General features: G+C 44.2%; 1 protein-coding gene across 1 annotated transcript in view; it reads left to right on the top strand.

Moving 5' to 3' along the window:
* Positions 1-3,093: 3,093 nt before the first annotated feature.
* pcsk5b (proprotein convertase subtilisin/kexin type 5b) overlaps positions 3,094-12,595 on the top strand; it is a gene marked incomplete at both ends in the record, with an annotated part of 50,238 nt that continues 40,736 nt past the window's right edge. Inside the window, 2 exons of the mRNA XM_083904430.1 lie at positions 3,094-3,273; positions 8,280-8,384. Of these exons, the coding sequence (XP_083760556.1) occupies positions 3,094-3,273; positions 8,280-8,384 (285 nt within the window). The remainder of the gene's footprint in view (positions 3,274-8,279; positions 8,385-12,595) is intronic.

Below are 12,595 nucleotides of genomic sequence, written 5' to 3'. Positions count from 1 at the left end.
ATTCCCTTCCTTTCATCTCCATCTGGGGGACCATGAGATGTGCTTGTCCCCCTGCTTGTTGTGAGAAGTGACAGCGGGGTCCATTCAGTGAGAAATTGGCTGCAATTAGTGCAATTATGCTGATTTTCACTTGTGTCCCATGCAGAACAGAGTTTTCGCTGTGCACAGAGACCCCCCCCCCACCACCACCACCGACACCACCCCCCCACCCGGGAAACTGCTGCAAAACAAAAACCCATCAATCAACAAAGGCCTTCAATGAAAGGCTCAACTGCAGATAATACCGGGCGCATTCCACGATGACAGCGTTTAGTCAGCTGTGACCTGTGTTACGATGAGGGAGGGGGGGGGGGCATGACATGTAGAGCTTCGCTGATTGGTTATGGAGGGGGGGGGGGGAATATGGACTAAATGCCAATTTGGAGGGCAGAAGGCTTAATTGGCAGTGGAGGATGCATAATAATCCAGTCGTACAGCGAGGTTATCACTCAGGTTGTTTATAGAATAACATTGGTAAACATACCTGCACTCAGAGATTTAGCGGGGGGGGGGGGTCACGCACTTATTTAAATTTAGCCACTTGCTTGTATTTAAAGCTGTCCACACAATCACTGCATTCACAATAACAGAATTGAGACAGACGTGTGTGTGCTTTTATAAAAATATGTAATGCATTTATTTATTTATGTCTTAGTGCCTGTGGCTGTTTCTCGCTGGTCGATGACTTAAGTGGAGGACACAGTTTACCCAACTTTACATTGGTATGTCTGTGTCAATATTACCCAGGAGACTGACAAGGCTTGCATTCAACAGCAGGATTTCAAGCTGTAGGAAGGGGGGGGGGGCAGTGTCCAAGATGTAATGCATCCACTTATTAACTAGTGGATGGAAAGATCGGGGGGCAAAAAAACACCACTGCCATCCTCGTGCTGCAAAAATATGGAAAATGTACTTTGTATTTTTGTGATTTTTCACAGCAAACTATCCTATAATTTTTTTTACGGCACTTGCATGTGCCTTTGCCAATATTATTTCTGATTACAAGCGCGACTAAAAGAAAATCTGTCTCTTATATTGGTCTGTGATATTATCAATTTCGGTTAAACTGGGTCACAGCATTGCAAGAGTTTCTCTGTAGAAATGCACCACAGATTCACTTGTATTGAAAGGTTTGAGGTAACCAAAAAAATTGTCTGGGGGACCCTGTGTTTTATTCCTTTGGAGAAAGTAATCTCAGAGTTATTTCAGATTACAAAATGAAAATGTATTTCACTTACTCTGAAGCCTTTAGTCCTTTGTCACCTGGGATAATAAGTTATATGAATTCACCCACGGTTGGTGTAGTGGTTAGCACTCTTGCCTTTGCAGCAAGAAGACCTGAGTTCTTGGGTTCAAGCCCCATTTGGAACAACTTCAGAACAAGGGCCTTTCTGCAAGGAGTTTGCATGTTCTCCCTGTGTGTGTGTGTGGGTTTTCTCCGGGTTTTCCGGCTCCCTCCCACAGTCCAAAACCATGCGATATGGTGATTAGGTGAATTGGTCACTCTAAATTGACCGTAGGTGTGAGAGTGTGAGTGAAGGGTTGTTTGTCTCTATATGTGGCCCTGTGATGGACTGGCGAACTGTCCAGGGTGTACCCCGCCAATTGCCCAATGTCAGCTGAGATAGGCACAGCGCATCCATCAATCCATTATCTACCACCAGAGGATCGCAGATAATGGATTGATGGATGGATGTAATTGCATGTCACGTGTTCCTTTTGTGATATCGTAACAATTTCAATGAACAATTTCTTGAGGATAAAGCGGTATAAAAGATGGAGGGGTCATCATCCTCTTCTTCCTAAAATATATGTCATGCACTGGTGTAGTGAAATTATATTACGATGGAGCGAGAGATAAGGTGACTCTAATTATTATTTATAAGAAATTATTATTATTATTATTATTTTTTATATATACACAGTAGAACAGTATCTCTCCCAGTTCCACCAGAGGAAACTTGCGTACCACTAGTTGGTACACGTGCCACAGTTTGAGAACCATGGACTTTTACAGCCGTGTGATTGTGCACAGTAAATATATAAAGTAGAATTATTTTCAGCTTACATTTCTGATAAATTAGAAATAATTAAAACCTTAATTTTACACACTGGACACTTTAATCAGCTGATATGTGTTGCCTTTACTTTGTTTATGACTTCATTTTATTCTACTTTGTTCTTATCATCATTTATCCTTACATCCACTTCTGATAAATTTTCATATTATTATTATTATTATTATTATTATTTGCTCTTCTGTTGGGAAACCTTGCTGTAAGACTAATAAATAAGTTTATTTGTGTATAAAAAAATATTTCGACGACATAAAATGGACAATTCAGTCAATTATTGCTCATTCCTTGTGGAGGAAGCCCATCTTCCTCTCCTCGTGGACCGCCGCTCACAGCAGTGGATCCCGTAGCCGGGTGTCTTTAAGACCCAGCGGAGCTCGGCAGGGAAACCCCGCGGCTTTAGTTGTTTCTACTCTCCCGAGTGTCAGCTAGTTATTTATCGGGAGGCGCTGTTGCCGTTTCGCCACATGAAAGCCCGATGCGCTGAACCACCAACATCCGAGTCGCTTCATGGAGAAGAGAAATCAGCTTTGAGGAGACCCGCGCGCGCACACACACACGCACACACTCGCGCGCGTACAGGAAAACTCGCGCGCGCACACTTCCTCCTCCTCCACCGTGGAAAAAAAGAGAGAGAGGGAACACACAGAGAGGGAGAAAGAGAGAGAGCGCGCACACACACACACACACGAAACGCAAACTTCCAAGTCTCCCATGTGGAGAGCAGAGGTTTGAGGATAACGTCTATTTTTGCCTCTCCTGGGCTCCGTTCCTGCCCCCTCTCCCTCCCTCTCTCCCTCTCCTTCTCTCTCTCTCTCTCAGTGTTTTTGCCCGGAGAGTTGCGTGTCTATGAGAGTGTTGCCTGGTGAGCAGAGAAGTTTGGTTGTTTGCGTGGTCGGCTGAGGAGGAGGAGGAGGAGAAGAAGAAGAGGAAGAGTCGGGTTGTAGAAGAGAGTGTGTGTGTGTGTGTGGGGGGGAAGATGGTCCGCAACGCCGCTTGGAGAAGGAGCTTACTGTGCGTCCTGGCGCTCACCCTCAGCTTTGCGTTGCCGCCGTGCAAAGCTCGGATTTACACCAACCACTGGGCAGTGAGGATAGCCGGGGGACCCGAGGTGGCCGAGCGGATAGCGGAAAAATATGGCTATAGAAACATGGGACAGGTAGGTTCTCAACTTGTCTCTGTTTATTTATTTATTTGACGTGTTACCTTTGGTCGTCATCATTTTTGTTTTACGAGCAGACAAACTGGGTCAAACGTCAAAAAAAAAAGAAAGAAAAAAAAAAAGTCTGCGGTCCGAACCCTGAGCCGTGAACTGTGCCAACTCTTTAACCCCGTGACTCTCAAACATCAGGGAACAAGCTGCATGGAACAAAGGACACCATGGTCCGTGAAGAAAGACCGTGAAGCAGGATGGCACAACAGGTGCCTCCTCGCTTGGGTTTCCACGCGATCGTTTCCATTTTTTGCGGGCTTGTGGAGCCACAGGGAGCTCATTATTATCAGCTTAAAGCCATTGCAGTGTCGTGTGTCTTTTATATATATATATATATATTTAAATACAAGTGAGACATTAGTGGGTGTCCATGGTCAGACGGATCACTCACGTTTGTGCCAAACATGCAAGGATTTCACTGAAAAGCCTCCAAGACCTGCTCATTATTAGATTGACAATAGTAACTTTTTGCTTTTAATGAGCTTTCTTTCTCACAACATCTTCACATCAGTACATTCACAGTCGAATGTGACCATGCTGTGTTTTTCTTCTGGGTTTGTTGAGTAATGACAAAACACCAACACTAGACAAATTGTGAAAACACCCATCAATATTAAGTACATCCATCACTTGTTGTGGGGGTAAATATCTGAAATAAATCCCAAGCACAGCTGTAAAACATATTTGTCCACCGAGAGGAGGAATCACTGCTGCGTTTCCTCTCCTGTTCACCGAGAAACGTGTTTTGACAAAGTTTAAAGTCCTGTTGTGCTCCCTTTGTGGTGGTGGTGGAGGGATACGTCACACAAGCGTGGACCCCACACATGCTCCACTGTCGCCACCAAAATACTTGGGCAGTTCAAGCCTGCACTTGCCAGCCCTTGACGTGAAGACGGCGTGGAACAGAGGGGGCCATTCTGACAGGTTGTTGTGGGGTAGCCTAGTCAACAGCTATTGAACCCCCCCTCCTCTTCCTCCTCCTCGTCCTACCCGCCTTATCCAGCCCGCCCACCCACTATAGCCTACTCCCCAGAGAGCAGGCCTTAATGGCCTCGTTTATCCCCTCTCTTTGACAAGAACTAATGTGTGGAGTCCCCCCCGCCCTCCCTCCCCCCCGCCCTCCCTCCCCCCCTTTCCATAGGAATTCCCCTGTGGAGTTGAGTGTCGCCCCCACCGCTCGCAATCATTTCCATATCAATATAGAACGTTCATTGGACTTTGACACCCCATATACAAGAGTTTTACTTCACTTCCTGGTTTAGAGGTCAGCTGAAAGCTGCTCTCGTGGGAGCAATAACGGCAGACTTGGGTTTCCTAACGTGACCTTTGACACCTCGACAACAGGCCTGTTCTTCTCAAGTTATGTCGATCTACACTTGATGTGTATGTGGAACATGAAATTAAACTCATCAGTGTGACGTTGTTTTGTAGTTTGCACGGAGATGCACCTCAAGTGTTTACCCATTTAAGTGGATGTGCTGGGACTCCTGTGTGTGTGTGTGTGATCCATGATTTTGATGATGTGACGGCTCTTTTTTAAATTGTAAAGGGAAGCAAAGTGTTTACAGGGAGAGAATAGGGGGATGGGTATGGGAAACATGTGACAGAGGGACAATATAGTCTTCTTGACAGGGCCAGAAAGAGGAGAATAGACAAAGATAACCACACACTGCGAGGATGGAAGGAGGAGGGAGTGAAAGAAGGGACGATAGATGGACGGATGGATGAAAAGAGTTGGCACGGAGTAAGAGAGCACCTCGTTGGGGGAATTCTGGGTAATCCTCTTAACCGTGGAGCCCCCTTCCCGGACTAAGACACCAGGCCGAATTGAGTCTAAATCAGCTGACGGGGCCCCAGACGTGGATATCTGTTCACGCTGGTGTTTTGAAGGGACGGGAGAAGATTGAGAGTGGGAAGAGTGCGATGTTCTGAAACCAGATGTGGACACGGAGCTGGCGGAGTTATTTGTACAGGTTGCACTGATGCAACACCAGGTTGTGTGTAGACATTATGCCAAAATGGAGTGTTGTTATTGGATTGTTTGACAGCGAGTTCACCGTCAGGAACATTTATCAAGGTTTCCATGAAAGCCTGTTTTCCTTTTTATTTTTTTGGGGATTTCCGGTTGTGCTTGTTGGAGTACGTGGCGATAAAAGTTGGTGGTAATGTGTGAAACTGCTGAATGTTGTAGCGCAGGGGTGTCAAACTCATTTTCACATCAGCATAATGGTTACCCTCAAAGGGCCAGATTTAACTGTCACACAGAATAAATGTCACACAGAATAAATGTAACCAAATATAATGTAAAATAAAGGTAACTACTCCGTAACATATTGCTAAATAACTTTCTGTATTTATTACTTATTCAAGTTACAAATATGATGCATTAAAGGTGTCACCCGGTCCACGATGTTGATGCCGTCACTTTGCGGGTAACGCAATTGCCTTGCATTGTAGGAAATGTAGTTTATGGTCAACGCACGCCTTAAAGCAACATAGACCTATTTTAACACAGAATTGTAAGACCAATTAATCACTCGTGGGCCACATAAAATAACGTGGCGGGCCACATCTGGCCCCCGGGCCTTGAGTTTGACATGTGTTGTAGAGCAAAATAATCAAACTAATACTGTAGGGCTCTCCACATGAAAACAAGACTATCTAGGTGGGATCCGCCATTATTCTTTATCATTTTAGCACTCACATGTAAACGGTGCACTCCATGTAGACCAGTACACTACTTAGGGAAACCGATGATGTCATTGTCCCACCTCTGTCTTGCTCTGGCACTCACTGTCCCCATCTTCTTCATCATCGATGATGTTTGTTTAGTCCGTTTGCTTTATAATAACTTTTTATTTTAATTCTGTCTCTGTTTCTGTGATTTTATTACGTAAATATAGAATGAAGCATTTAAAAAGAAAAAGAAAATGAGCACATAGCGGGCATGCTCAACATCTTCTTCGCTTGTAGTGCACCAGCGTTACAGCGCCATGTACAGGCCTGGCACATGTACTACAGCATTTAGAGTCGTTTTGGGGCGTTTCGTTTGAATTAAGACATTTCCTTAAACGACAACAAAGCAAAAGACTGTTTCCGTTTTGTTCTGTTTCCGTGTAGATCGGGATCCGAATCTTGACATTTGAGGGATCGTTTGCAAAATGTTATCAGTCAGTACATTAAAAAAATATATTATTTTGGTGTCTGACTAAAAGTAATCTTTAAAAATGCATTTAAACCTGTTTGTCCGACTGAAATTTTACAAAATCGAATATCTCTACACGGATGCAGGACTCGGACACAACCAGGCGTAAGCGCTCTGCGTCTGCTCCACTGTTCCCGCCCTTAAAATAAGTAGGTTGTGCACCGAACAGAAAAGAAGACAAGAGTGGGAAAAACACGGCAAACTCGAACAGAGTTTATACCCCGTCGGCTCAAAAAAGAAAATCGTACTACATACTAACAATCTCCACCTCACGTGGTGGACGCCGGCGCGCTTTAATCAACAAAATGATCCCTCGCTCTTGTTCGTAAACTGGGACAAGGACAGTAGTCCAATTAAAGTGAATTTCCTGTTGCAAGAATGTAGAAAATCTTTGGAATGGCATGCTCCTGCTGCTGGGTTTGTGGGTCTCTCATCTTCTTGCGTCACGTCTGTCTTTGTCCGTGTTTAATGTGGCTCACGGTTCTCCCCGAGTCGCTCGTGTTCAGGCAAAACACAAACCTGTTGTTTGGTAATCGGACCCGATTATGCCACACTCGCAATCATTTAAGTGGAAAAAGTTGTATCATCTTTCGTGACTTGATGCTAAATTCATCCAGTGAAGCAAGACATCATGAATCACTTAAGTGCAAGTTGTTGTCCCCCCCCCCCCCCCCTCTTCTTCTTCTTCTTCTTCTTAAATCTTGTTACGACATAATTCCTTGTAACCACAGGTTATGCCGAAGATGTGATTCACTATATGGGTTGGGTCGCGTCGGAATGAGCGTTCAGTCGTGACTGAAGCAACAACAACTGAGGAGATGCACATTATGTTGACTTAGGTTGAGGACAAGAACCTGAGGAGCTCGAGCCGTGAATGTGAAAAATGTCGGATTGAATTTGGAATAAAAGGTGCATTGGATAGACGGTGGAACACATGATATGTGGACACTGTGAGGAACCTTCACAGTGGCAGCTGCCTGTTTAAAGAAATGCATTATTTTATCAAATTCTCTGCTACATTTTCCTCATTCTTTCTTCAGTCTGTAAGTTGCCCACTGTGTGTGTGTGTGTGTGTGTTTGTTCATGAACGCCAGAGCTGAAAGTTGATCTAACGGGTTCACTCGGCCTTGGATCAGTGATGCACCACATGACCCTTGGCAGCCATGACACTTTGATCATCTGAGCGGATTGTATGGCCTTTATCAATTATTAAAACCAATCACCGTCTTTGTCGGTTGGAGTACGTCTTTACATTTGACCGACATTCACGGTCTCTTTGTCTGGTTTTTGTATAACTTGTGTATTTACTAAGTCTTTTATTTCTCACCGTTAATACATTAATTCAATTTAATCTTATTTAAAGTGTCACCTTGTAACATGTATTGAATGCAGACTGTACCAAATGGAGGACTCATCCACTTACCCATCTCTTTTCATAGCCAGTTAGGGAACTGCACTGACCTTCGCTTCACTGGAAAGAATATAAAAACTCTTTCATTTTGCTTCTTTGTTGGTTTATGAATTGGGCTTGTGCGGGTGGAGCCGTATTTTGTTTTAAAAATACAAAATGCCAGTTTTTTGCTGCTGTAGAAACATGACGGCCTCTGTAAAGCAAGACTCCTGACAATTATTTTAAAGCAATGATACGCATTCAGTTAAAATTCTGACAATAAACCCAGTAAAATGTTGCTCACTGGACCGTTTTTAATGTTGACACTAATGTGTGGTGTGTGTGTGTGTTTTGCAGATTGGAGATCTCAAAGACCACTATCACTTCTTCCACAGTCGAACCATCAAAAGGTCGACTTTGTCCAGTCAAGGACGCCATAGTTTCATCTCCATGGAGCCCAAGGTAAACCTGTCAACCTGTTTTCTTTGTTTTTCTTTTAAAATTCAAGCACTGCACTGTGCTTGTCGTCCATGTAAATGATACCACGTCAACTCGTGCTTGACATATTCAGCTTTTCTTGGATCCAGAAAAGTCGTTTTATTCATTTGACTCAAGTAGGAAACGAGTGTTAATTCCCAGTTTACTTTGCCACAAAGTCTATTATAAAGGAATATACAGTGTGTTGTTTTGATAGTTTATCATTATAGTGCTAATGAGTTCTCAGACACCAAATTATGTTTCCTCTTCAAAACATTGTGCCACCTTTTAACAATCCGATCATATAAGTATACAACCCCGCACACTCCTGGGCATTGTAAGTTGCTGCAGACAAATGTGCTTTCGGAGAGACGCAGCGTTGATGAGAACTGGAACTATTCCACTGCAAGAAAACCCCAGTGTTCGTCTCGCCTCACGCTGTTCTGATCACAGACTTGACAGATCATGCAGAAGATAAATGAGGCCTCCGCTGCTCCTTTTCTATTTCACACACCCAGCAACTTTAGGGGTGATGGATAGGTTTTGATGTGGAAGATCAGACATTTTACATGTAATATAATTGTTAATATAAAAAAAAAAGGCAAATGCCCTGCCAGCAGCTTTTTTTTATACGAAAGATCCATTACACCTCTCAAGCAGAAAGAAACGCACAAAACAAAATACTGTTGAATTTGCTGAATCTTCTGTCTGCTCACTTTTTTAAAGGGGACTCCCATTTTCATTGCAATTGAACGGATTTTCTAAAGGAATTAGAATTTGTGGCTAAAGTAAAGTTCTGATCCAGAAATCCAAGTTTATACAAACTTTTGAACTCTGAACTTGGGTTGAGACTGTACGATATTTAGGGCGTGTGTCCACCAAGTGGAACAATTTGGTGCGCTACATATTTTTTTATCTTTTCCATTAGGAACAGTACCAAAACTAGAAAAGCACTTGGAGAGCACAGACCTCCGCCAAGGCAGTTCAGTGCCTACAAAATCACCCTGCTGGCGTGCCTGGGTCAGACAGTGAGTGTTGTAACCAGTGATGGTAGCTACGGATCACGCCCACGCAATCACTTGTTCCTGGTCCCATTGCGGACATTTCCAGAAAATTTCATCCAAATCCGTACATGACTTTTCGAGTTATGTTGCTAACAGACAGACGGACAAACAAACAAACAAACTCCGGCGAAAACACATACTTCCTTGGCGGTGGTCAATAACTGGCACCCTTCCCTTTGGGTTCCAGTGTTATGGTACGGTACGGGTGGAGTTAGGCGTCAGCTGATTGGGCGACAGAAAAGCGTCCCTCTTGTGTTTCTTCAATGTCTGCGATGTCTATTCTCATACAACGCTTGATGTCTTTTTGAGACAAACGACCCCAAACCGAGCAGAAAAAAATGAGCTCAAAGTTGTTGACTGTTATGTTGCGTTCGTTGTTGGTGGTGCACCATTCCAACGCCACCCTACGTATCTGGATAACACGGCAATCTGGCGCAGCGCACACCCGCTTACCAAGTAAAGATGCTGTTCTCAGTTGAAACTTAACCCTTACTGTGGGCTTTGCCGTTCCGAACTGTACCAGTGATGGAAATACGCCATTAGTATCGGTATCTGTCCGATACTGGTCAAAATCACTGGATCGGATATCATAAAAAGATGCATAAAATAGAGTCGTGCGCCACCAATGTCTTGTAAACAGAGTTAGGAATGCACATTGCAGTGATCAGGTTAGACTTTACAGATAAAAGACGAGTATAATTTAAGTACATTTTTGCATCAGACTGACTGTGGCTGAGGCTGTGATGGCTGTATCAAACTGTATCTCAAGCTGTCCTGACTCTGCACTCTGTGTGTGTTTGTTTGGGGGTGAAGCAGCACTTTAAACACAAGCGTGACCTAAGGTAAACCCTTCCTCAGGTCCCTGCACCAGATCATCAAACGCTCTCTGTGTTATTAATGAAACTTGAATCACGCCAGGAACTTTTGTCCACATACACGAGGACATGTTGGTAAATGAAAGTTGAACGTGACGCTGCCGTTCGGCACAGATGCGGCACACGTTGCGGCACCATTGCAACCATTTTCACCCGACTTTCCTGTCCCGATCGTGTTCTATTTATGTGTGTGTGCTAAAGTGGACGGCTTCAGGTTGGGTTTTAAGTACAAGAAGGCTTGTGAAAAATGTGTTCCTGTATTTTTGCCAGATCAATTACAGTAAAAGATTTGTCAGTTTTGAGAAAAATACACGGTTATTCATTTGTAGACAGTGGACTTTTATTTTTGCTTGTCCTGTTTGCTGTCTTTTCTTTGTCCACCGACTGTCCTTACCTGTCATCCCTCTCATTTTCCTCTCTTGGACGCCTTCCCCTCCCTCCTTTTCTGGCTGTTGCTTTCAGCATGCTCATCTCCCTCCCTCTGTTGGTGGTTCCCTTGCTCTCTCAGGCCTGACACTGTGCCATGGTGGTGGATGGTTTGCGTTTGAGTGCCAGCTGGCAGTGAGACTGGGATTTTAGGCGAGGAGATCAGAGGAGTGAGGTTAAATGAGAGAAAGAGGAAAATGAGCTATTACAACACAGGAAGAGATGGAAGAGAGAGGGGAAGAGGGAAAGGATGGATTAGAGAAACCAAGAAAAGGAAAAGTGGCGTGGAGAGGAACAGAGCTTTCGGTCTTTTTGTCCTTTCAGGATGATCTGTGGACCTGTCTCCAGGTCTGGGATGAACATGACAGCCAGTTTGGCACCTGTCCAGTCAAGTTTACTGCTGATGATGTTTTGCAATCAGGTTCTATAATAATGATGGCCGTTTGTGAGTGAGTCAGATGGGTGTAGCGGAGCCATGAAAGGCGCACCCTGCCACCGGCAGGGCTCATTGGCACATGTGTTGCCATGGCAATGCAGCACAGCACAGATTACTGCTTTATGGCATCCAGTCACTTGCCTCTTAGGTCAAAGACCTAACGTTACGTTTCCAGGGCTGATGCACGGCGGTAAAGACCTTTGGCCCTGGAGAGAGAGAGTGGGATATCTGCTAGTCTCATACTGTTCTTAAAAGACATTCTTTCAATCATTATTTATTTAATCAATTTAATGAGACTTGTTGGGCTGTTTTCACAAAACAAACGTGTTTCATCAGGAAGACCACAGGTGTTGTTGAAGTGTCCATAGAAATATAATGTCTAATGTGATAAAATGGGCACGATGTGACGAAACAAACATGTAATTGAAACACTGGCTTCACTGCCAACAGCCTCTGTTTTGGTTTGTTGTGTCACTCACCAACCACCTAATAACGCAGCTAGTAGCACTTGGACACCCAGGTTGTCAGCAGACACATCCAGACACAGATACGAGGAGCTGTGGCTATAGATATGGATTAGAAATGCCAAATGCTACCAAATCTAAACTAGCAAAGCCCAGACCTCCGCCAAGGCTGCTCAGTGCCTACAAAATACACCCTGCCAGCGCGCCTGGGACGGATGGCGAGTTTAGTAACCAGTGATAACATTATGGTCAGGCAGCGAGTGTAACCAGTGATAGCATCAACGGATCGTGCCCAAAATTGACTCACTTGTTCCTGTTCCCATTGCGGACATTTCCAGAAAATGTCATCCAAATCCGTCCGTGACTTTTCGAGTTATGTTGCTAACTAGCAGACAAACAAACTCTGGCCAAAACATAACCTCCTTGGCAGAGGTAAAAAGCCTCGGCACTCCTCTCATAATGGTCTTGACCACAGGAGCAAGGCAAAATGAGGGTCTGGCGTGAAGATGTGTTAAGATATAGATGACTGAAAGACAGATATACCAGTGTGGATACTTGTTTCTCTCTCTCTCATTACCGTTGTTTTCGGTGTACTGAATAATTAGAATCAGTTAATATTAGGCTCGCGATCGCTGGCGTTAGGCAGTCGCTAAATAGACCAGACAAATTTCCTTGGTAAATGTTGGAGATTAACCCACGTTTTCGTGATTTTTAAGTCTTTTTTTATCCGATCTACGGTTTGGCACTGTTCGGTTTGATTCTTGTGTTGGACTTCGCGCTCATGACTCTTCCAGTGACGACACTCTCTGACCAATCGGTGACCGGCGGTCTGTTGACGTCACATGTAGTATCGACTCGGCTCGCTTGGAACCTCGGCAGAGCAGGTACTTAAAAAAGTACCAGGTAGGAATAGAGTCGAGCCGTGTCGTGC

Source organism: Microchirus variegatus (genome assembly GCF_963457635.1).
Source record: "Microchirus variegatus genome assembly, chromosome: 18".
Taxonomy (NCBI): domain Eukaryota; kingdom Metazoa; phylum Chordata; class Actinopteri; order Pleuronectiformes; family Soleidae; genus Microchirus; species Microchirus variegatus.
This window is presented reverse-complemented; position numbering and strand designations above follow the sequence as displayed.